This window comes from Neophocaena asiaeorientalis, unplaced genomic scaffold, assembly GCF_003031525.2.
Source record: "Neophocaena asiaeorientalis asiaeorientalis breed wild unplaced genomic scaffold, Neophocaena_asiaeorientalis_V1.1 scaffold133, whole genome shotgun sequence".
In the NCBI taxonomy this organism is placed as follows: domain Eukaryota; kingdom Metazoa; phylum Chordata; class Mammalia; order Artiodactyla; family Phocoenidae; genus Neophocaena; species Neophocaena asiaeorientalis.
In genome coordinates, this window is record NW_020174429.1 from 4,061,720 (window position 1) to 4,085,994 (window position 24,275).

Consider the following 24,275-nt stretch of genomic DNA (forward strand, 5'->3'; position numbering starts at 1 on the left):
CATCTACATGTGGAACAACTCCAACAGAACACCTACTGAATGCTGGCAGAAGACCTCAGACTTCCCCAGACAAGAAACTCCCCATGTACCTGGGTAGGGCAAAAGGAAAAACAGAGACAAAAGAATAGGGATGGGACCTGCACCAGTGGCAGGGAGCTGTGAAGGAGGAAATGTTTCCACACACTAGAAGCCCCTTCACTGGCGGACACGGGGGTGATGGGAGGGAGGAGCTTCGGAGCCGTGGAGGAGAGCACAGCAACAGGGGTGCGGAGGGCAAAGCGGTGAGATTCCCGCACAGAGGATCGGGGCCGACCGGCACTCACTAACCCGAGAGGCTTGTCTGCTCACCCTCTGGGGCGGGTGGGGGCTGGGAGCTGAGGCTTGGGCTTTGGAGGTCAGATCCCAGGGAAAGGACTGGGGTCGGCTGTGTGAACACAGCCTGAAGGGGAATAGTGCACCACAGCTAGCCGGGAGAGAGTCCAGGAAAAAGTCTGGAACTGCCTAAGAGGAAAGGGACCATTGTTTCGGGATGCGTGAGAAGGGATTCAGAGCACCGCCTACACGAGCTCCAGAGATAGGCACGAGCCACAGCTATCAGCGCAGACACTAGAGACGGGCATAAAATGCTAAGGCTGCTGCTGCAGCCATCAAGAAGCCTGTGTGCAAGCACAGGTCACTATCCACACCTCCCCTCCCGGGAGCCTGTGCAGCCCACCACTGCCAGGGTCCTACGATCCAGGAGCAACTTCCCTGGGAGAACGCATGGCGTGCCTCAGGCTGGTGCAACGTCACGCCGGCCTCTGCCGCCGCAGGCTTGCCCTGCACTCCGTACCCCTCCCTCCCCCAGGCCTGAGTGAGCCAGAGCCCCCGAAGCAGCTGCTCCTTTAACCCCATCCTGTCTGAGCGAAGAACAGACGCCCCCAGGCGACCTACACACAGAGGCGGGGCCAAATACAAAACTGAACACCAGGAGCTGTGCGAACAAAGAAGAGAAAGGGAAATCTCTCCCAGCAGCCTCAGGAGCAGCGGATTAAAGCTCCACAATCAACCTGATGTAGCTGCATCTGTGGAATACCTGAAGAGACAACGGATCATCCCAATATTGAGACAGTGCACTTTGGGAGCAACTGTAGACTCGGGGTTTGCTTTCTGCATCTAATATGTTTCTGGTTTTATGTTTATTTTAGTTTAGTACTTAGACATTATTATCATTGGTAGATTTGTTTATTGATTTGGTTGCTCCCCTCTGTTTTTTCTAATATATATATATGTTTTCCTTTTTCTCTTTTGTGTGTGTATTTGTATGCTTCTTTGTGTGATTTTGTCTGTATAGCTTTGCTTTTATCATTTGACCTAGGGTTCTCTCTGTACCTTTTTTGTTTTTTTTTATTATAGCTTTTAGCGCTTGTTACCATTGGTGGATTTGTTTTTTGGTTTGGTTGCTCCCCTCTTTCTTTTCTTTTTAATACTTTATAATTTTTTTATTTTTAATACTTTTTATCTTAATTATTTTAGTTTAGTTTAGTTTCTTCCTTCCTTCCTATCCCTATTCTTCTGAGCCGAGTGGTTGACAGGGTCTTGGTGCTCCAACCAGGTGTCAGGCCTAAGCCTCTGAGGTGCAAGAACTGAGTTCAGGACATTGGTCCACCGGAGACCTCCCGGCCCCATGTAATACCAAACAGCAAAAGCCCTCTCAGAGATCTCCATTTCCACGCTAAGACCCAGCTCCACTCAATGACCAGCAAGCTACAGCGCTGGACACCCTATGCCAAACAACTAGCAAGACAGGACACAACCCCACCCATTAGCAGAGAGGCTGCCTAAAATCATAATAAGTTCACAGGCACCCAAAAACACACCACCGGATGCAGTCCTGCGCACCAGAAAGGCAAGATCCAGCCTCATCCACCAGAACACAGGCACCAGTCATCTGCACCAGGAAGCCTGCACAATCCACTGAACCCACCTTACCCACTGGAGGCAGACACCAAAAACAATGGAAACTACACACCTGCAGCCTGTGAAAAGATCCCAAACATAGTAAGTTAAGCAAAATGAGAAGACAGAGAAATATACAGCACATGAAGGAGCAAAGTTAAAAACCCACCAGACTAAACAAATAAAGAGGAAATAGGCTACCTATCTGAAAAAGCATTCAGAGTAATGATAGGAAAGATGATCCAAAATCTTGGAAATAGAATGGTGAAAATGCAAGAAACGTTTAACAAGGACCTAGAAGAACTAAAGAGCAAACAAATAATGATGAACAACATAATAAATGAAATTAAAAATTCTCTAGAAGGAAGCAGTAACAGAGGCAGAAGAACGGATAAGTGACCTGGAAGATAAAATAGTGGAAATAACTACCACAGAGCAGAATAAAGAAAAAAGAAAGAAAAGAATTGAGGACAGTCTCAGAGACCTATGGGACAGCCTTAAATGCACCAACATTCGAATTATGGGGGTCCCAGAAGAAAAAGAGAAAAAAAAAGGGACTGAGAAAATATTTGAAAAGATTATAGTTGCAAACTTCCCTAATATGGGAAAGGAAATAGTCAATCAAGTCCAGTAAGCACAGAGAGTCCCATACAGGATAAATACAAGGAGAAACACGCCAAGACACATATTAATCAAACTATCAAAAATTAAATACAAAGAAAAAATATTAAAAGCAGCAAGGGAAAAGAAACAAATAACATACAAGGGAATCCCCATAATGTTAATGGCTGATCTTTCAGCAGACACTCTGTAAGCCAGAAGGGAGTGGCAGGACATATTTAAAGTGATGAAAGGGAAAAACCTACAACCAAGATTACTCTACACAGCAAGAATCTCATTCAGATTTGACAGAGATATTAAAACCGTTACAGACAAGCAAAAGCTAAGAGAATTCAGCACCACCAAACCAGCTTTACAACAAATGCTAAAGGAACTTCTCTAGGCAGGAAACACAAGAGAAGGAAAAGACCTACAATAAAAACCCCAAACAATTAAGAAATTGATAACAGGGACATACACGTCAATAACTACCTTAAAGGTAAATGGATTAAATGCTCCAACCAAAAGACATAGACTGGCTAAATGGATACAAAAACAAGACCCATGTATATGCTGTGTAAAAGGGACCCATTTCAGACCTAGGGACACATACAGACTGAAAGTGAGGGGATGGATAAAGATATTCCATGCAAATGGAAATCAAAAGAAAGCTGGAGTAGCAATTCACATTACAGACAAAATAGACTTTAAGATAAAGACTATTTCAAGAGACATAGAAGGACGCTGCATAATGATCAAGAGATCAATCCAAGAAGAAGATACAACAATTGTAAGTATTTATGCACCCAACATAGGAGCACCTCAATACATAAGGCAAATACTAACAGCCATAAAAGGGGAAATCAACAGTAACACAATCATAGCAGGGGACTTTAACACCCCATTTCACCAATGGACAGATCATCAAAAATGAAAATAAATAAGGAAACACAAGCTTTAAATGATACATTAAACAAGATGGACTTAATTGATATTTGTATGGCATTCCATCCAACAACAACAGAATAAACTTTCTTCACAAGTGCTCATGTCACATTCTCCAGGATAGACTGTATCTTGGGTCACAAATCAAGCCTTGGTAAATTTAAGAAAATTGAAATTGTATCAAGTATCTTTTCCGACCACAATGCTATGAGACTAGATATCAATTATAGGAAAATATCTGTAAAAACTACAAACACATGGAGGCTAAACAATACACTACTTAATAACGAAGTGATCACTGAAGAAATCAAAGAGAAAATCAAAAAGTTCCTAGAAACAAATGACAATGAAAACACGACGACCCAAAATCTATGGGATGAAGCAAAAGCAGTTGTAAGAGGGAAGTTTATAGCAATACAATTCTACCTCAAGAAACAAGAAACATCTCAAATAAACAACCTAATCTTACACCTAAAGCAATTAGAGAAAGATGAACAAGAAAACCCAAAGTTAGCAGAGGAAAGAAATCATAAAGATCAGATCAGAAATAAATTAAAAAGAAATGAAGGAAATTATAGCAAAGATAAATAAAACTAAAAGCTGGTTCTTTGAGAAGATAAATTGATAAACTGTTAGCCAGACTCATCAAGAAAAAAAGGAAGGGGCTTCCCTGGTGGCGCAGTGGTTGAGAGTCCACCTGCCGATGCGGGGGACAAAGATAAATTGATAAACTGTTAGCCAGACTCATCTAGAAAAAAAGGAAGAAGACTGAAATCAATAGAATTCGAAATGAAAAAGGGGAGTAACAACTCACACTGCAGAAATAAAAAGGATCATGAGAGATTACTACAAGCAACTCTATGCCAATAAAATGGACAACCTGGAAGAAATGGACAGATTCTTAGAAAAGCAGAATCTTCCGAGACTGGACCAGGAAGAAATAGAAAATATAAACAGACCAATCACAAGCACTGAAATTTGAATGCACTGAAATTGAAACTGTTATTAAAAATCTTCCAACAAACAAAACTCCAGGACCAGATGGCCTCACAGGTGAATTCTGTCAAACATTTAGAGAAGAGCTAACACCTATCCTCAAACTTCCAAAATACAGCAGAGTGAGGAACACTCCCATACTCATTCTATGAGGCCACCATCACCCTGATACCAGAACCAGACAAAGATGTAACAAAGAAAGAAAACTACAGGCTAATATCACTGATGAACATAGATGCAAAAATCCTCAACAAAATACTAGCAAACAGAATCCAACAGCACATTAAAGGGATCATACACCATGATCAAGTGGGGTTTATCCCAGGAATGCAAGGATTCTTCAATATATGCAAATCAATCTATGTGATACATCATATTAACAAACTGATGGATAAAAAACTATATGATCATCTCAGTAGATGCAGAAAAATCTTTTCATAAAATTCAACACCCATTTATGATAAAAACCATGCAGAAAGTAGGCCTAGAGGGAACTTACCTCAACATAACAAAGGCCATATATGAAAAACCCACAGCGAGCATCATTCTCAATGGTGAAAAACTGAAACCATTTCCACTAAGATCTGGAACAAGACAAGGTTGCCCACTCTCACCACTATTATTCAACATAGTTTTGGAAGTTTTAGCCACAGCAATCAGAGAAGAAAAAGAAATAAAGGAATCCAAATCAGAAAAGAAGAATTAAAACTGTCACTGTTTGCAGATGACAGGATACTTTACAGAGAAGATCCTAAAGATGCTACCAGAAAACTAGTAGAGCTAATCAATGAATTTGGTATAGTAGCAGGATACAAAATTAATGCACAGAAATCTCTGGCATTCCTATATACTAATGATGAAAAATCTGAAAGTGAAATTAAGAAAACACTCCCATTAACAACTGCAACAAAGAGGATATCTAGGAAAAAACCTACCTAAGAAGACAAGAGACCTGTATGCAGAAAATTATAAGACAGTGATGAAAGAAATTAAAGGTGATCCAAAAGATAGAGAGATATACCATGTTCTTGGATCGGAAGTATCAACATTGTGAAAATGACTATACTACCCAAAGCAATCTACAGATTCCATGCAATCCCTATCAAACTACCACTGGCATTTTTGACAGAACTAGAACAAAAAATGTCACGATTTGTATGGAAACACAAAAGACCCAGAATAGCCAAAGCATTCCTGAGAAAGAAAAACGGAGCTGGAGGAATCGGGCTCCTGGATTTCAGACTATATTACAAACCTAGAGTAATCAAAACAGTATGGTACTGGCACAAAGACAGACATATAGATCAGTGGAACAGGATAGAAAGCCCAGAGATAAACCCACACATGTATGGTCACCTTATCTTTGATAAAGGGGGCAAGAATATACAATGGAGAAAAGACAGTCTCTTCAATAAGTCGTGCTGGGAAAACTGGACAGGTCCATGTAAAAGAATGAAATTAGAACACTCCCTAATACTGTACAGAAAAATAAACTCAGAATGGATTAAAGACCTAAATATAAGGCCAGACACTATCAAACTTTTAGAGGAAAACAGGCAGAACACTCTATGACATAAATTACAGCAAGATCCTATATGACCCATTTACTAGAGAAATGTAAATAAGAACAAAAATAAACAAATGGGACCGAAGGAAACTTAAAAGTTTTGCACAGCAAAGGAAATCATAAACAAGATGAAAGAGAACCCTCAGAATGGGAGAAAATATTTGTAAATGAAGCAACTGACAAAGGATTAATCTCCAAAACATACAAGCAGCTCATGCAGCTCAATATCAACAAAACAAGCAACCCAATCCAAAAATGGGCAGAAGACCTAAATAGACATTTCTCCAAACAAGATATACAGATTGCCAACAAACACATGAAAGGATGCTTAACATCACTAATCATTAGAGAAATGCAAATCACAACTACAATGAGATATCACCTCACGACAGTCAGAATGGCCATCATCAAAATATGTACAAACAATAAATGCTGGAGAGGGTGTGGAGAAAAGGGACCCCTCTTGCACTGTTGGTGGGAATGTAAATTGATACAGCCACTATGGAGAACAGTATGAGGTCCTTAAAATTCTAAAAATAGAACTAGCATACGACCCAGCAATCTCACTACTGGACATATACCCTGAGAAAACCATAATTCAAAAAGAGTCATGTATCATAATATTCATTTCAGCTCTATTTACAATAGCCAGGACATGGAAGCAACCCAAGTGCCCAACAAGAGATGAATGGATAAAGAAGATGTGGCACATATATACAATGGAATGTTACTCAGCCATAAAAAGAAACGAAATTGAGCTATTTGTAGTGAGGTGGATGGACCTAGAGTCTGTCATATAGAGTGAAGTAAGTCAGAAAAACAAATACCATATGCTAACACATATATATGGAATCTAAAAGAAAAATAATTGGTTATGATGAACCTAGGGGCAGGTCAGGAATAAAGACGCAGATATAGAGAATGGACTTCAGGACACAGGGAGGGGAGAACGTAAGCTGGGCCAAAGTGAGAGAGTGGCATGGATATATATACACTACCAAATGTAAAATAGATAGCTAGTGGGAAGCAGCCGCATGGCACAGGGAGATCAGCTCGGTGCTTTGTGACCACCTAGAGGGGTGGGATAAGGAGTGTGGGAAGGAGACGCAAGAGGGAGGAGAAATGGTGATATATGTATATATATAGCTGATTCACTCTGTTATATAGCAGAAACTAATACACCATTGTAAAACAATTATACTCCAATAAAAATGTTAAAAAAAAAAAAAAGAAAAAAGGTGGCAGAGACACGTAATCTTAGCTCTGCCCAGAAAGAAAAATGGGGACATTTGGAGAACACATGGGAAATCGTGTTTTGGGTATTAGGATAACAGTTTACCCAGAAAAAACACTAAGAATTACACATAAAAATAGCTAAAAAGACACATTAGCTAAAGACACATTTCTGAAAGCAGCACTCTAAAATGAGAGACTGTTTCAGGCATTTCTAAAGATGAAGTGAGGGTTAACAAGGTGAGTGTGGATTTGACCTTGGAAAAGAGGCCTAAATATTTAGGGCCCACATTAGAAGTTTGTCTCTGTAATTAACACTTAAATTGAGAGCCAAAGAATAAAACTGTTGGATGCAATAGAAAGACAAGTTTGAAACCTACACTAATAGATGAAGTCACTGGGGTCCAGACAGGGGAAGTGTTTTTTCCCCCTAGTATTCCAAAATGAGTAAGAGGCAGAACTAAACATAGAGCCCAGTTCTGATTCTGGGTCCAGTGGTCTTTATGTCATATAGTAGTATTTGTCTTAATTTACTGATTCTAAGGAAAGTTTGAAAAAGTAGGTTCTCATGTTTTCCAACTATAATAGCTATGGACTCAGACTATGTAAACTTGAAAAAGGTTTTCTTCCAAGTGTTCTTTCTGACTCTGCTCTTTGGCTGAGGACACCATGCAATTTCTAATAGGACTTAGAATTCCTTGCTTATGGCTTCTAAGTATTAATTTGCAGTGTAGATTTTTTCCCTGCATTTTGTTTAATGGATGAATTAGGTTTGATCAGCATTCTAGTAATGTCTTATAAAAGTATAAGTTTAGAGTACATAATCTGTCAGCTTGTGAGAAAATCATTTTCAGGCGAAATAAATTCACCCATCAGAAGATAGGATTAGTCAGGCTTGACCTGCCAAGTTGAATCAGACAGTTCTATAGCATCAGATGTTCCCGGCATTGACTTTTTAATGAGAAACGGGTCTGTAAGATCTGTTTTACTCCTCTGTAAAATATTTTATGAATTTGAACAAAGCTTTCCATCATTTAGATACTGTCAGGAGCTAAAGATGGGTCCAAGTAAAAATTAGCTTTCGATGGCCTGGCCAGGGGGAACATGTCTAATTTGTTAATGTGCTGACCCTCTTTCTTCCCTAAGCCAAAAGGCTTAAAAGACCATACACTAGTAAATACCTTTTAAAAAGAAAAGAAAAAGACCAAAGCAACCCAGCAGAAGCTCTTTGGAAAAAATCTCATAAAGTATGCAGTCCCTCCTGCTGGCAGGGGAGGGTTGGGAACAAAGCATCTGGGCCTCTTGGCTTTCATGTCACATCCACAGCTCCAGTCCTTAAATGCAGCTTCAGGGCTTGACAACTAGAGTTGACTAGTTAAGTGGGTCGTAAGTTCCATCTTTAAATCACCCAGCTGTTCTCTTTTCTCAAGAATAAAACCAACGCAGCTGGTAGGTGGGAGTTTCCCACTGTGACCCAGGAAGCCAAGGTCTGGAGACAGGTGTGTAGGGGGAAAGTGCAGGGGGGGCGGGGAAGAGGGAGCAGCGAGGGGGAGGCAGGGGCCTAAACCTTCTCCTGGTCTACCGGAGCACTGTGCTGGGGCTGCGCGGACAGGGGTGGAGGTGCCCCAAGTCGTTATTTGGAAGGAAGCTTATTTCTTGCTGTGCTCTGCAATCGGGGAGGAATGGAGGGACAGGGCATAATAGGATCATTGAATGTTGGAGCTGGAAGAGGTCCCATGAACTGAGTCTAATCACTTTGGAGATGATGAAGTAAAGGTCCACAGGGGGACCTGCTTGGCCCATGGACACAATTGGAGCCTAGTTATTCTAACTCCACTGAGATCTCTTCTTTGTCTAATAACTCGCAAGGCAGTATGGGACAGATGCATACGATCCAGACCCTGGCATTAAAGACCCTGCAAGATCACTGGGGAGACAGTATAATAATATAAACAACTTATAATAAATAATGTTGCTAGGCACAGAAGTCCTTATTGCTATACCACTGAATATGCTGAATGCACCTGAACAAGGTACTTAACCTCTCTGTTTCTTGGGTGCTACCTCTGTAAGAAGATATTAAATATTTACATACACACAAATATAGGTAGTAACTAATAGAATTAAATATAAAAATTTAATATTTAGAGAACTTATGCTCATGGCCCTGGGGATGGGGAGAGAAGGTCTATAATTTACTTTGGAACTTTCCCCAACAGGGCTGTTCACAGATCAGAGAGAACACTGAGGTTCTACTGTGGCATTTACCCTCTCCTGGCCCTCCCTCAAAACAGGGTCCTTCTCTGAACATCTGTCTTTGGGGTCTTACTTACCTCTGATGTATTCCTTTGTGATAGACCCCCATACTGCCTTTACCCAAGACCTTGGTGAAGGAGTGTGTTTCTCTCACTCTTTGAAGCACACAAGGTGACAACATAACTAGTCTAACAGAGTGATTGGTGTTAGAAGGTGAGGGTCAGAGAGGAAGTGGCTACTCTTACTTGTCCTCCCCTTTGCAAGGTGACAAGTGATTTAGTGGGTACCTTTGTGGTCTAAGCCAAAAAAATGAGACAAATTATAGTAACCGAGGACTATGTCTTGAGAACTCTGACAATCCTTTAAGGATTCCTGCATTGATTCAGTGAGTCCCCTTGTCTATATATAAACATTATGGAAACAGGTGTAGAATGGAGCCGGGAAACCTGGATTTTATTCTTCCCTGTGCCACAGCTGTGTGATCTTGGTGAGAACTTATATCTCTGATTCCCAGTTTCTTCATCTTTAAAGGAGACAATTTTTCTTCTCTGTGTGACCTATAAGGTTGTTAAGGGAGTGTAATGAAATAATGTATGTGAAGGCACTGACTATAAAGAATATCACACCTGGGAGGAAAGGAACCCTCCGGCACTCACGGTGGAAATGTAGATTAGTGCAGCCACTATGGAAAGCAGTATGGAGGTTTCTAAGAAACTAAAAGAACTACCATATGACCACCAATTCCACTCCTGGGTGTATATCTGAAAAGAGAGAAAAACACTAATTTGAAAAGATACATGGACCCCAGTGTTCATAGCAGCATTATTTACAATAGCCAGGACATGGAAGCAACCTAAGTGTCCAGTGACAGATGAATGGATAAAGAAGATGTGGCACATATGTACAATGGAATATTACTCAGCCATAAAAGGAAATGAGGTTGAATTATTTGTAGTGAGGTGGATGGACCTAGAGTCTGTCATGCAGAGTGAAGTCAGAAAGAGAAAAACAAATACCGTACGCTAATGCGTATATATGGAATCTAAAAAAAAAAAAAAATGGTACTGATGAACCTAGTTGCAGGGCAGGAATAAAGACGTAGACATTGAGAATGTACTTGAGGACATGGAGTGGGAGGGGGAAGCTGGGGCGAAGTGAGAGTAGCATCGACATATATACACTACCGAATGTAAAATAGCTAGTGGGAAGCAGCAGCATAGCACAGGGAGATCAGTTTGGTGTTTTGTGATGATCTCAAAGGGTGGGATAGGGAGGGTGGGAGGGAGATGCAAGAGGGAGGGCATATGGGGACATATGTATGCATGTGGCTGATTCACTTTGTTGTACAACAGAAACTAACACAGTACTGTGAAGCAATTATACTCCAATAAAGATCTATTCAAGAAAGAAAAGAATACATTTCTATAATAATGTTTCACTCCAAATAAGGTGAATGCAGAAAGGAAACTAGTAGTTGAAATATTACTGCCTAGTTTCTTTCTGTTTTTTTTCTTTTTAAATTACAATGATATTTTATTTTAAATAGTCACAACATCTGACACTTCAAAAAAAGATACCACTAATAAATAACAAAAGTGGAAATATCAAAGTTACAACAGACAGTGTTTAGCTGAGAATCACTTCAACAGAGTAAGACTCGAAAGATATCAGACAAACCAATACTTGTTTGGAATAAGGTGTGCGACTTTCTTACTGTATATAGGCTTACAGACAAGGCCCTGGTTCCACGTGATCAAGGTTACAGTCATAAAACCTAAAGTTTTAGCACAGTTGTGCTTCAGACCAAATTTTCAACAGTTGTGCTTGTCTACACAGGATGTCATGGACTGCCCCCTGCAAAAAATGACAACTTGAAAGACTTCTTTCAAGCATTACCGGTATCCGATATATATACATTCTTAACATTTCTGAAAAGAGAGCAAAATTAATAGGTGCTGGCATTCACATCTGACATCTCAGGTTTTATGACTGACAAGTCTTAATGCTCCTGGACTTTGAGGTGTACAAGGTAGCAGTATTTTAAATTTAAGTAGAATGTGGGGAAAATTAGGATTAAATGGGCATTCATTTCTTGACTGTAGCACCATTAGCCCTCAGTTAGCTCTTTATAGGGAATGGTTAAGCCATCAAAAACTAAACCAATAGTTTTTATATGAAAATGCTTCTCCATACTAGTAACACTTTGAAGTCACTAAAAACTAAGTATTTACCTTGAAATGAACTGACAAACAGAACAAAAACAAATTATGAAAAATGCTGATCACCTAAATGGATCCACGTCCACCCTTTGTGTCTGCTTCATACATTCTACCCACCCACACAACTCCAAAAAAGGTTCAGGTTATTATGTCCCAAAGTAATCTATTCCTGAATTACTTTTAAAGAGACAAACTGCTCTGTAGTGTATAAGCTACTCAGGTCTACACATTCTAGAATGATGCACTTCCATTGTCCTAGCTCTCAAATTTGGAAATCTCCTCAGGTTCAGTCTCCTTTTAAAGCCTTTCCAAATAAACAGAATTTGTGATCCCTAGATTCAAAGACAGTACAGGTTACATGACACCTCCTTTTTTTTTTTGGATTAAATAAAAGCCACAGGATTCTGAGTGGCTAAAAACTAAATCTGAATTATGTGTGTCTGCATTGAGTAAACATATTTTTAAGTTCATTCTGCTGGACTTCATTAACTACTTCAGGTTCTGCAGGGCTCTTCTGAACCCTTGCCATGGCAAAGCTTATCCCCTGGGTTAATCCAGCTTGGGTAATAGTAGCAACCTGGACCATGGAACTTCGAATCTTTGCAAAGGGAGAGACTGCTCTGCTGCTACAGCTCTCTAAAGGAGAAGGAGTTACATGAAGCCCTCTCTCAAGTTCAAGTGTGCCAGATTCGGAGCCGGGGGTCTTTTGAGATACAACTGAATGCACTGGTTCAACTGACAAAAGCTGTGGGCCTGTTGCAGCAAAAGACACATCTAATTGAGACGGTAGAGAAGGTATCTGTTCCATTGATTCAAATTGAGTGTCTTCGTTAGAAACTTGATTGGTCATGTGATTTCCTCCCTCACTAGCCTGAGAAACAGACCTGGTTTCTGACAGCTGGCTCATTTTGTTTTGTGCATCTTGGACAAATCTGTGGCAATAAATATCCATGGGCTTGGCAAAGCCAGTCAGTGTTGTTTATGTTGTCAGCCGAAGGACTTTTCTTCAGAGAAGACTCATAGCCTTTTCCAGGACCACTTTCATGAGCAATAATAACCACTGAAGGAACATGAATGCTAATATCAGTGTCGCTCATAGACTGGGATCGACTGCCTAATCGAGGTATTGAAGCAATACTACCACAGCTAGGAAGCACATAGTCTACTGGCCCTGCATTCTCTAGAGAGTTAGCTAGCTGCCTGTCTTCATCAGACTTGGAATTCATCAGAGTAAGGAATTCATCAGAGTGGTATGAGTCATTATCTGAAGACATTTCCCCATCTGACTGCCTGGGCTTTCTTATCCATCATACTAGTGTTTTCCATGATTTCAAGACTCCCAAAGATTTACTTTAAGTTTGGTTTTAGAGAGTTAACTTTCATTTCAGGTTTTGTAAAGTTCCCTAGCTTTCGTAGATTGCCAATATTTATATTGGATTTGGTCTGTTTCACTTTTTGATTTAGAGATGAAAATTTGCTCATTAAATTTATTTTCCCCTGGGCCGAAGAGCCTTGGTTTTGAGATCTGATGCCAATGATGTTTTCATGAGGTTTACTGCTCCTCCTCTCAAGCTTTCTCTCTGTTATAGGTACATCTGATCCCATGGCTTGCTTGGTGATCTGCAGCATCTCTGCAGTATCTGCAGAAAAGATGTTGAAGGGTATCTTTTCCATCCTCTACTGGATTGTGCACTACAGCTCTCAGGGTGTGGAAATAGCCGCTTGCTTCTTTAGATCTGTAGTGCAGTCGCGTGCAGGAGAACTTTGCTTTACTGAAAAGAGTGGGTTCAGGACCTATTTCAGTTTTTTCCAGGTCTTCTGGACCTAGTCGTTGATACTGGTTTACTTTGTCAACTTCATCGTCATAATAGGCTACGTAGTAGGCAGAGGCAGAAAGCAGCAACAGCATGTCCACACCTCTGTGAGTAGCATCAATGAAGGTGTACTCTTAAAACTGTTGCCTGAGCCAAGCCATAAAAATTACCTCAGGACACGTATTTTAATGTGAAGTAAATTCTAAACCTACTAATTAGTGTTACTTTATCCTAGCTTCTATTTTGACACTAATATTTGCATGGGTCAAACATGATCTCAGTCGAAAGCATTTTGTCCAGAACGAAAAGCACTTGGCACGTAACAGGCAGTCGAGAAAAATGTCAGCCCTCCACCCCGCCCCGCCCCGCATTTTTACCAAAGTATAAGCTGCAGTAAATAGTTAGTTTCCCTCCCCGCCACCGTCCACCCCACTTAAACAGAAAAAATCCCCCAAAACAAAAAACCCACACTTTTTTTTTTTTTTTAAACACGGACAAGAAAAAAAAGAAAACCTCTTTCAGGGCTTCCCGGCCATGCCTGCAGCTTGGAAGCAAGGGCTGCGCTCCTCGTTTTTCTCTTCCCGTCAGTCAGGCATCCCCTCCTTCCACGCGATGAACACAAACACCGCCAACACCGCACGCAGCCTCGCCCCCGCGACAATGGTCGCGTAAAAGCCACCGTCATCAGGGGACATTAACAGGAGGCTTTGGAAAAGCAGTAATTTACAGGACAAATACAACCTCACAGGAACTTTAACCATAAGTCCTACAACAGGGAGAAAAATCTTGAAAGTCTTCGCCAGGCTGCCTGCCTTCGGGCTGGGGCTCGGCAGCGTTGCCCGTGGTGTTCGCCGGCCGCTGGGCGGTCGGAGGAGGCCGGTGGGAGCGCGGCCTCGCGTCAGTCCGTCCGTCCGTCTGTCTGTCAGTACACCAGGAGAAGCTCAGTCAGAGGCGCCTGCAATAGAGCTGACGCCTAAAGCGACTGCGGAGACTGGGGCCAACTGCCTCTCTCTCTCTCTTTTTTTTAATTGAAGTATAGTTGATTTACAATGTTGTGTTTCAGGTGTACAACGTAGTGATTTAGTTACACACACACAAATATATGCACACACACACACATATATATATATATTCTTTTTCAGATTATTTTCCATTGTAGGTTATTAAAAGATATTGAATATAGTTCTCTGTGCTATATATTTATTTCATTTATTTTCTACATACATTTAGTTCATTTATTTTATTTGTGGTGGTGTGTATCCGTTAATCCCAAACTCCTAATTTATCCCTCCCCCATTTCCCTGTTGGTAACCACAAATTTGTTTTCTGTGTCTGTGAGTCTGTTTCTGTTTTGTAAGTAAGTTTAGATTTGTTTAGATTCCACATATAAGCAATTTCATATGAAATTTGTCTTTTTCTGTCTGACTTACTTCACTTAGTATTTTCATCTCTAGGTCCATCTGTGTTGCTGGAAATGGCATTATTTCATTCTTTTTTATGGCTGAGTAATATTCCATTGTATATATGTACCACATCTTTTTATCCATTTATCTGTCGATGGACATTTAGGTTGTTTCCATGTCTTGGCTATTGTAAATAGTGCTGCTATATACATTAGGGTGCATGTATCTTTTTGATTTAGAGTTTTCTCTGGGTATATGCCCAGGGGTAGGGTTGCTGGATCATATGGTAACTCTATTTTTAGTTCTTTTAAGGAACCTCCATACTGTTCTCCATAGTGGCTCGTGCCTAGCCTCTTTTAATAAAAATTAGCTGATATTTTTGAGCCCTTAGTATGTGTTAGTCACTGTTCTGAGAGTTTAACATGCAATCTCACTTCATCTTCACAAGGGCTTTTTGAGGAAGGTATAGTCTTAAGCTCCATTTTATAGATGGAAAACTAAGGAGTACAGATGTTATTTGCCCAGAGCTCCACATTTAGGGAGTGATGGGCTGGGGTTCAATCCAGGCAGTCAGCCAACAGAAACTATACTATTAACTAGAGATTTCTGGGAGTCCCTGAATGTAGGCATATGGGTAGTTCTGTACACCATGATGTGACTTGATGGGCTGGGTGAAGGCCACCTGCCCATAACTTTCTCCCTGTGCAAGTGTCATGATGGTTCAAATCCACCATATTGGTTTCCTAGGGTTCCCATAACAAATTACCACAATCTTGGTAGCTTAAAACACATTTGTTCTTTCCTAGTTCTGGAGGATAGAATTTGGAAATCAGATGTCATTCGGGGCATACTTCCTCTGGAGGCTCCAGGGGACTTTCTTGTCTTTTCTACCTTCTGATGGCCTTTGGTGTTCTGTGACTTACAACAGCGTCACTCAGTCTCTGCCTCCACCTTCACATGACCTTCTTCTCTGTCTTCTTCTCTTCCTCTAAGGCACCAGTCACTGGATTCAGGGCCCACCCTAAATCTAGGATGGTTTTGTCTCAAAATCCTTAACTATTTACATCTGCAAAGACCTTATTTCCAAATAAGGTCACAGGACATTACACGCACCACTTAAGATATATTCTTTTAGATTTAGAATCACTCTGTCCAGAGTCCAATTTTAACAGTCAAAAAGTAGGAAAGACTTTTTGTGAATGGATGCATTTTGGGGTCATTTATTCTGGGGGTACAGCAAACCAGGAGTCTTGAAAGAAGACAGGAGGTGAAAATGAGACACAAAAAAGGGCAGATGAGAGGGAAGGAATTGAACACAAGTTTCAGTTTATTTTGTAGTTTGGATAAAGGTTTTGCTGAGAGTATATTCTCCTGAGTGGCCTTCATAGAAGGGGATAGAAGACGCAGTCAACCACCCAGTGAAAACCTCCGTCTGCCAGTTTTCTAACATGGGCTCTAAGTTGCACTGGGGCCTGCATAATTTTTTGAAACTATGTTCAGAAGTACAGACTGTAAATCTCACTTGCAGGAACAAAAACAATTTCTAATTGCATAGAAAGCAAATTGCCACCAGCAAGGCGAGTCCACTGCCCCCTCATTTTATGGAACATGTAAATTGTCTCTCTTACTCTTAAACCTCCAAAATGTCACTTTGCATCTGGCTCTCTCCATGAATATTTTTTGGAGCATTTTAGGAAAAGCACTGCTCAATGACTAAGAAAGGATTGTACTGAAAATGAGACCAAAACCATATCCCACTGAGATCTCAGTGACTGAAGGCCAGCCATTTACGTCTCATTGCCTCGGTCTCTCCATGAGCCAGTTTACCTCCCAGGGATCCTGTGAGTATTACAGATACACATTTAGACAAAAGCAGGCAACCTCAATGCCAAGAACACGTAGGGAGCTCTGTGTAGTTGTGTGACTAACTGCATATATGTGCCACGGTGGGAGGTGTTACCATCTTTCTAAACAGGCAGGGGTTTGTACACGTCTAAGAAGCAGGTCTTGTGTAGTAAGATATCGCCAGTGCCCTCATCCTTATACTGTACAAGAAGAGGCTCCAGAGCTAGCACTTAAACGTGTTAAACTGGAAAGAGTACTGTACTGAGTTTGCAAGTGTTAAAAGCGTCTGGATTTTAAACTGATGAAGATGATGCCGAGTTAAATGACTTGCCCAAGGTCAATGATTGCATTATGCCATTTAGATTAAAATGGAAAGGCTTGTATTATAATGTTCATTCATCCAGCATTCATTCCATTATTCTACCTTCAAAATAAATCCTAAATCCAATCACTTCCTACCATCTGTACCACTACTGGCCTTTTCCAAAACATCATTCTTCTTGCCAGAGTTTTTGCAATAGCCTTTAGCAGTTCACACTCTTCCTATCCTTGTTCATCCCCCAGCCTCTAATCTGCATAGAAATCTGAGTTATCCCTTTAAGCTGTTAGGTTATGTGCTTCTATGCTCAGAACGTTCAATGGCTTTTCGCCTTAGTGAGAGCAAAAGCCAAAGTTTATTAAATGATCTGCAGTGCCTTGCACGACCTGATTAGTCTCCTAGCTTTCCCTGCTTTGTTCACTTCAGTCCAACCATACTCACTTCTTTTCTGTTCTTTGAAAATGCCCCAAATGCCCTTATTTCAGGACCTATAATGTCTTTTTTTTAAAGGCAGCCTCAAGTCTTGCTCCATCGTCTCCTAAAAGTCTCGGGTCTTCCCTCACAGCACTTTATAAAGTAGCACCTCTCATACCCTTAATCTTCACCTACGCTTACCCTAAATCATTGCTATCTATAGCATTTATCACTTCAGAATATAATATATATTGATTTACTTTTCATTGCCTGTATCTCTCTTAAAAATGTGAGCTTCATGAGATAGAGTCTAGGACTGTTTTTCCACCTCTGTATCCCCAGTGCCTAGAAAGGTGCTTACCATGTAGTGGAAATTTAATAACCCATTAGGTAATTGAATGACCCCCATTTCCTTGGACCTAATGGGAAATGACAGTACTGCCTTTGCTTTACTTTCCTTAGGGTTCTCTCTGTGTGTATGTGTGGGGTCATATAAAGTCCTAGAAATGAAAGAGCTTCATAAACTGTTAAAGTGCTATACACAAATATGAGATGTTATTATTTCTAGGCTATGGTCTCAGGTGATTCTAGAGCAGAACTTTGCCTTGAATTCAAGAGAGTGGGGTGGCATTCCCCTGGATAACTTTGAGATGCACTGTGAATTATAAGCTAATTTAAAATATTAGAATCTGTGGATTTGTAAAGAATATAAAAGTTAAAATAAGCCTAAATTTAAATTTGGTATTTAAATTTGTTTCAGCCCATCCCTGACATCTAGCCTCTGCTGGGATGCTGCAAGTGGCTGGGGGTTACTCCGCTCTTCTTTAAGGCAGTCCTATCTGGTGATGGATATTGCAGTTGCCAGAACATTCTTATCTGTGGTAAGTTGGTTTCTGCTCATCTGTGACATCCACACAGTAGTTCCCTTCCCCCCAGTCCCTGCTGCTGAATCCATGTGGAAATCTTCTAGTCTGACCCTCCAAGGTTTCTCTCTCAGCCATCTGTATCAGTTCAACTTAGGACATACCTCTTCCCCCACTAGAAATCTGAGGACTGCTGCTTTCTGAATACACTAGACCATTCTGACAAGAACGGCAGTGATCATTGAAGCTACAGTTCAGGAAAAACGTGTGCCAGCTGCCTCCCACCAGGGCTCCTTGTGCTACTTTACTGCTTCCATGACAGGGACATACCAACTATCAGACATTCCCTCCGGGTCCCCATTTCGTCTGTCCTCAGTTGCTCCCAGTTGTAACCACTTATTTTCTTGCTTACTTCTTTGCCCCGATGCTCTCCCAACCCTCCTCTCACTCTCTGCAGGGGGAGAAATTGTTCATCTCCTACCAAAGTGGCCTGATTCCCCCACTGATTTTCCTAGCTCTGAGAGTAACTGGCTCTGTGACCTTGAGCAAATCATGTCTTCTTTTTGTAACTGGCTATTCTCTCAGGTCTTCCCCAGATCTGCAATGTTAAATTTAAAATTCCGAGTGAATCCTTGTTCTAAAAATCAGAATGAAAAAATGCTTAGACTCAAACCTGGTTAAGAATTTAATTGAATCAATATTTGAGCACGCATCAGGGGCCATATGTGTATAGTTCTAGACACTAATGTGGGTACAGAACAATCCTGACCTGCTTTCAAACCAATTAGTGTGCCTAGAGAAATAGATCAGATGTGTGAAACAAGAACCATTAATTTTGGAATTAAATTCTACTTGGAAAGATCAAAAAGGAAAAAGTGATAGAAAACTGTTGGCTGTCTGTCTTGGAAATTTGAATTTCATATTGATTCATCATGGCAAGGCTTCCTGGTGAAAGGCACAGAATTTAGAATCAGAGTGCCTGGTTCTAAAACTTATTCCCCTTTTCACTAGATAAGTGGAAAAGGGCCACATTATTTGATTTCTCTATTGCTCAGTTTCTTTATTTGTAGATAGGTATAAGATTACTTTGTAGATTTGTTCTGAGGATACATGCAGTAATGTATACAGAGTCCTGGGCAAAAGCCTGCACGTAGTGTGTGTTCATTGAGTGGTTGCTCTTTCTATTCTTGTTGGTGTCCTTAATCCCTTTATTTCTTAGAGTCTTGTTGTTTTTCCTGTGTTGTTTTTCTTGTGTTGTTTTTCCTTTGATATCTGTTCTCCTCCTTTACTAGTGTTTCTAGTGTTTCATACAGTCCTTACGATCTCAGTGCTTGAAGTTCTAAGATACTTTCAGAGTATGAAAAAACTCAGCACATAATTTTCAACTTTGGAAGACTTGTGGTAAAGTTGGTGGAGTCATAAGCTTGGGGATGGAGGTGTAAGTCCTAGGATATGATTGTAGCTTAGGGTGATTTAAATTATATAAGTAGAAAAAATCAGGTCCCTATAAAAGATATGTTATTATTTCTTTTTTCTTTGAATTAGTTTGTATTAAACAAGAACAGCAGGAACTTTTTTATATTTCAGGCAGAAGAATTGTGTTGGCTAAATATGGTCACGACTCTTTTGTGAGCGATCAGAGATTTTTCTCCTTTTATGATTGAAGACATATTACCAAAGAATATAAGGAAAATACCTTAATGCTAGATGCATGTTATTCAAGGTCCTGAGTATGGCATCAGAGTACTTTTGTTGAGGAAAGGAAAGGGTAACCATAACGTTCAAATTTAGGCACACATAATGGTCTTCTAGTCAATGGTGTTTACACTAGAAATGAAATATTCTGTTTCTGGATGTTGGTCTTCCTTGCTTGAAGATTATACTGCTTTTACCCAGTTTCTAGCCTCTCTTTGTCTCTGGGTGAGGAGAAAGGTCTCATTGTTTAGTCAGTCTCCCTCCCTTACGCATCCACAATTGCATTAGGTGGTTGGATTGACAACGGCACAAAACCTCCCTACAATAAGAATTCTACACTTCCACTCGTGTTTGGAGGCAGGGATCTCTTCCATGTACCCCTAAGCCCCTACTGATAATGATAATTATCAGTACTGCCGGCAAGATGTAGTTTTCAGCACCAAGGAGAGCTCCTACAAAGTGAGTTACAATGAAAAAAAGCATTATTCTTATCTTGGGCAGTGTAGGTCTATACTATTGGAATCTACTTCCTGGGTCTATGTTGTTCTCACTTGTTTATTCACCAAAAATATTTCCTAAGTGCTTACTAAGTGCCAGGAATAATGCTAAACCCTAGGGATATGATGGTTAACATGGCATGTGCCATCTTGTCCCATGATGCTCTAGACCTCAAAGGACAAGCACTCTCAAACTAGCCTATAATCTTTTAGGGTCAGGTGGCAAACAGTCCCTTAAAAGTGGAGTCATTTCAATACTTAACAGCTACTTACTTGGAGTCTCACAGAAAGGATTTTTATATCTTTTGGCTACTTATCAGTATAACCATTAAGTCTCTTTTATGGTCAAAAAGCTATGATGATGAACATGAAGAAAAGTGAAGTAATAAAAACCCAAGCAGAGGCTACTGTACAGTGTCACTTCCACTATATTCTGTTGGCTTATGCAGCTCTCAGCTCTGCTCAGAAACAAGAGGAGGGGACAAAGGCTTTACATATTGATGATGTGATCTTGAGTGGAATGATCACACTATAGAACAGCATGTGGCATGGGGTATGCTGTGGCCATATTTCGAAGATATGTACTCTTCTAGTTCATTTTATCTTTCTGTAATTAGTCCTAATATATTTAATTTTACATATGGTAAAACTGAGTCTGAGGCTACTTAAGTATTTAACTTTCACATATGGAACTTCTCAGGGAAAAGTAAAAAAAATCCTGTATCTATCACAGATTTTCTTATGATACACAGAGATTCTGTTTTGGTTACTAATGCTAATTATATTGGGATCCAAAGACTCAGTAAATATTTGTTAAGTGACAGAATGAACAAAGGATTGAATGAATATAGATTGAGGTGCCTGAGTCTTCCTGGGTGTTGTAGACATATATAAAATATGTTTTTGATATTTAATGACAACATTCTAAATTTTATGGTTTGATTGTGTATTGATGAAAATCATATGAGCAATAAGGTCAGGATTAGTTGGTTACTAGACCTATCTTGTATCACCTTGGGAAAGGCAATTGTTAAATATTCAGGAATTTTGCCTTCTGGTGATTAAACAGTTGGTAACGGAAAGTATGTGCACCACAAAATTGACAAATACTATCTATAAATATAAGCTTATTTTTTGTTTTCTTTTGAGCGGTACTAGTTTACCAGAATACCACTGGACCATGGTGCTTAAGAGTCTTTGCCTCATTGGGGTGACATGATTCCCACTCTATAGAAGTATAGACAGTGTAGTATAAATATACATGGTAAAGTATAACTGTATATATAGAAAATTACAAGTGTCGCTGTCATAAATTGGCATTTAAGGTGTTTGAAGACCTTATTCTTTAGATCAATGATGTGCTTCGTTTTAAACAAGTTAGTTACAATTGTGGTGAAGTTGGAAAAATATACAGTAAAGCAATAGTTATGTCCTGAAAACTCTCACGAAGGATTGAACGTCCCTAAGAGGGGAAGAGAGGGATGTCAACTGAAGATGGTGTTGACATTTTGTGAATTCATCTAGAAATCTTGAAAGAAGATGAAGTGTCTCAGTATTCTATCTGCATTAGATCAAATACACATCTCTCAAGCTAGCTGTAGAGTCGTCATTCTTGGGGACAGGCCAATACAATACCAAGCAAAGATGAGCAATATTTTGTTCAGGATCTCAGGATACATCAAAATATCTTCTAGATATGCAATTATGTAGTAGTCTAAAAGGTCAAAGAATGCATTATTCATGAAATGCTGAAATACCTATATTGTATTATTGAAACTGAACATATTGTGATATATCTAAGGGGGGTATACTGTATACAAATCCCTGTCATCCTCTAAGTTCCCTCCATTTTCTGAAACAGATTATACATTTTAAAGGAATCTATTTAGGTAGAAATTATAGCTATTAAAATTTTTTTAATAAGTTGTGTATTAGGCTATGTTGAATAGACTGAACATCCAGAAGTTGTTAGAAAAGATGAAGTTCTGCACTATTTTAACAAATAAATTTAGATCTCTGTAAGGAGATCAAGTCCACATATAACATTTTTGCCTATGCGGTCTCAGTATGCCCTGGTCTAGGCTCATAGCAGTAAATACATATCTTTCTATAGGTTACACATTTGGAGTACAATGTCAGTAGTGTGTGGTGTGCAAAATGTGGGTGGTAGGTTTCCTAGCCTATGGCGTAGAACATAATCTTGAAGACATGATACTTCTTGGGAAGGATTAGTGCAGTTTTCATAATTGTTACCTTGTGTACCCCACTAGAGTAGTTTTAACAATTTTTAACATCAATAATTAACATTTTGTTTTTCACTCTCTCTTCTCCATTTCCTCCATCTCTCCCTCTTCCCCACCCACGTGCCATTTATTCTTTTGATGAATCATTTAAAAATATATTACAGACATTATGGTACTTTATCCCTAAATATGTCTGATACATGTCCTAAATATAGGGACATTACCCCCACTATTTACATTACCATTATCGTACCTTAAGGAAATTAACAATAATGTCTCAACACCATCTAACATCCAGTCCATATTCAAATTCTCCGATTGTCCCCTCCCAAAAAAGTTTCAGATTTTTTTTTTAGAAAACAAAATCTAATCAAGGCTCCTAGTGGTGCCCCTGTTGAATATTACAGTTGAGAAAATAGGCTAAAAAAATTAAGGTCATGCAATCAATCATATGCTATGAGTTGGATTTAAACTGACTGGCTCCAAGGCCCTTATTCACTTCATGCTGTTGGAGGAGACTCCCAGGGACTATGAGGGAGACAGAGACACAGAGACAGACAGGCTGACTATACCTCGAGGTCACATCTTATTGGGTTATACTTTTACGTAAGCTTTCGGTGAGAGAAAATTAGGTGGCCGTGATCCTCTATTGGTTCAGACAGAATATAGGCTAGAGGTTTAGCCATGTTGAAAGAAGACAAGAAGAGAGTTTTATTTTTGTTTCTGTTTTTTAAAAACAGCATGAGTGAGAACACCCAGTTAGCTGAAGTCTTTTGGAGACCTGAAGAAAATGCAAACGTTTGATTTGGGCACTTCAGGACTTTTTCAGTTCTCGCTGCTCCTTCTTAGACCTTAAATGGCCAGTGTAAGTCATTGCTGTGTAATCCTGAAGAAGGAATGTCAGTGTTTTCTATCTGGGGGGGCCCCTGTTTGTGTCTGACTCACCAATGAGGTCCCACTGGATAATTTGGAGCTTTCACCAGCTTTGTGATGATGAATTTTTCTAATATTACAGAGTCCTAGTTGTTGATGTTTCTTTCTCCATAATTTGAGAGCCCTTAGTAGTACTTTGCAAATTTCCAATAATTAAGCTACTTTTCAGAGTTCTCTCATCTCTTAGGATACTTCTGTTGTGCTTCTTTTGTTTAAATAAGTGATATGTGATCTTCTCAGTGATGTAGACTTGGCCCATCATTTGTGCCAAGGCAGTTACTTGGTTATATACAACAAGTTAAGGTGCCTTAGGGTCTGAGATCCATTTTAGAGCAGCTTAAACTCCCCTGGTGAAGCCATACTTCTATCTACAGCTTTTCAAAGCATGTGAGTTAGTTTCTTGTGGAATTAAGCCTGCTACTAAGTCCCAAAGTCATGTTGTCTCAATATTCATCTCGCAGTATATAACCTCAAACTTTCTCTAAAAGATAATCT

General features: G+C 39.9%; 1 protein-coding gene across 1 annotated transcript in view; it reads right to left on the reverse strand.

Annotated features, from left to right (window-relative positions):
- Positions 1-12,184: 12,184 nt before the first annotated feature.
- LOC112407482 (phosphatidylinositide phosphatase SAC2-like) overlaps positions 12,185-24,275 on the reverse strand; it is a 71,455-nt gene continuing 59,364 nt past the window's right edge. The window contains 5 exon segments of the mRNA XM_024756806.1: positions 12,185-12,730; positions 12,732-13,041; positions 13,043-13,389; positions 13,391-13,701; positions 14,381-14,487. Of these exon segments, the coding sequence (XP_024612574.1) occupies positions 12,185-12,730; positions 12,732-13,041; positions 13,043-13,389; positions 13,391-13,701; positions 14,381-14,487 (1,621 nt within the window).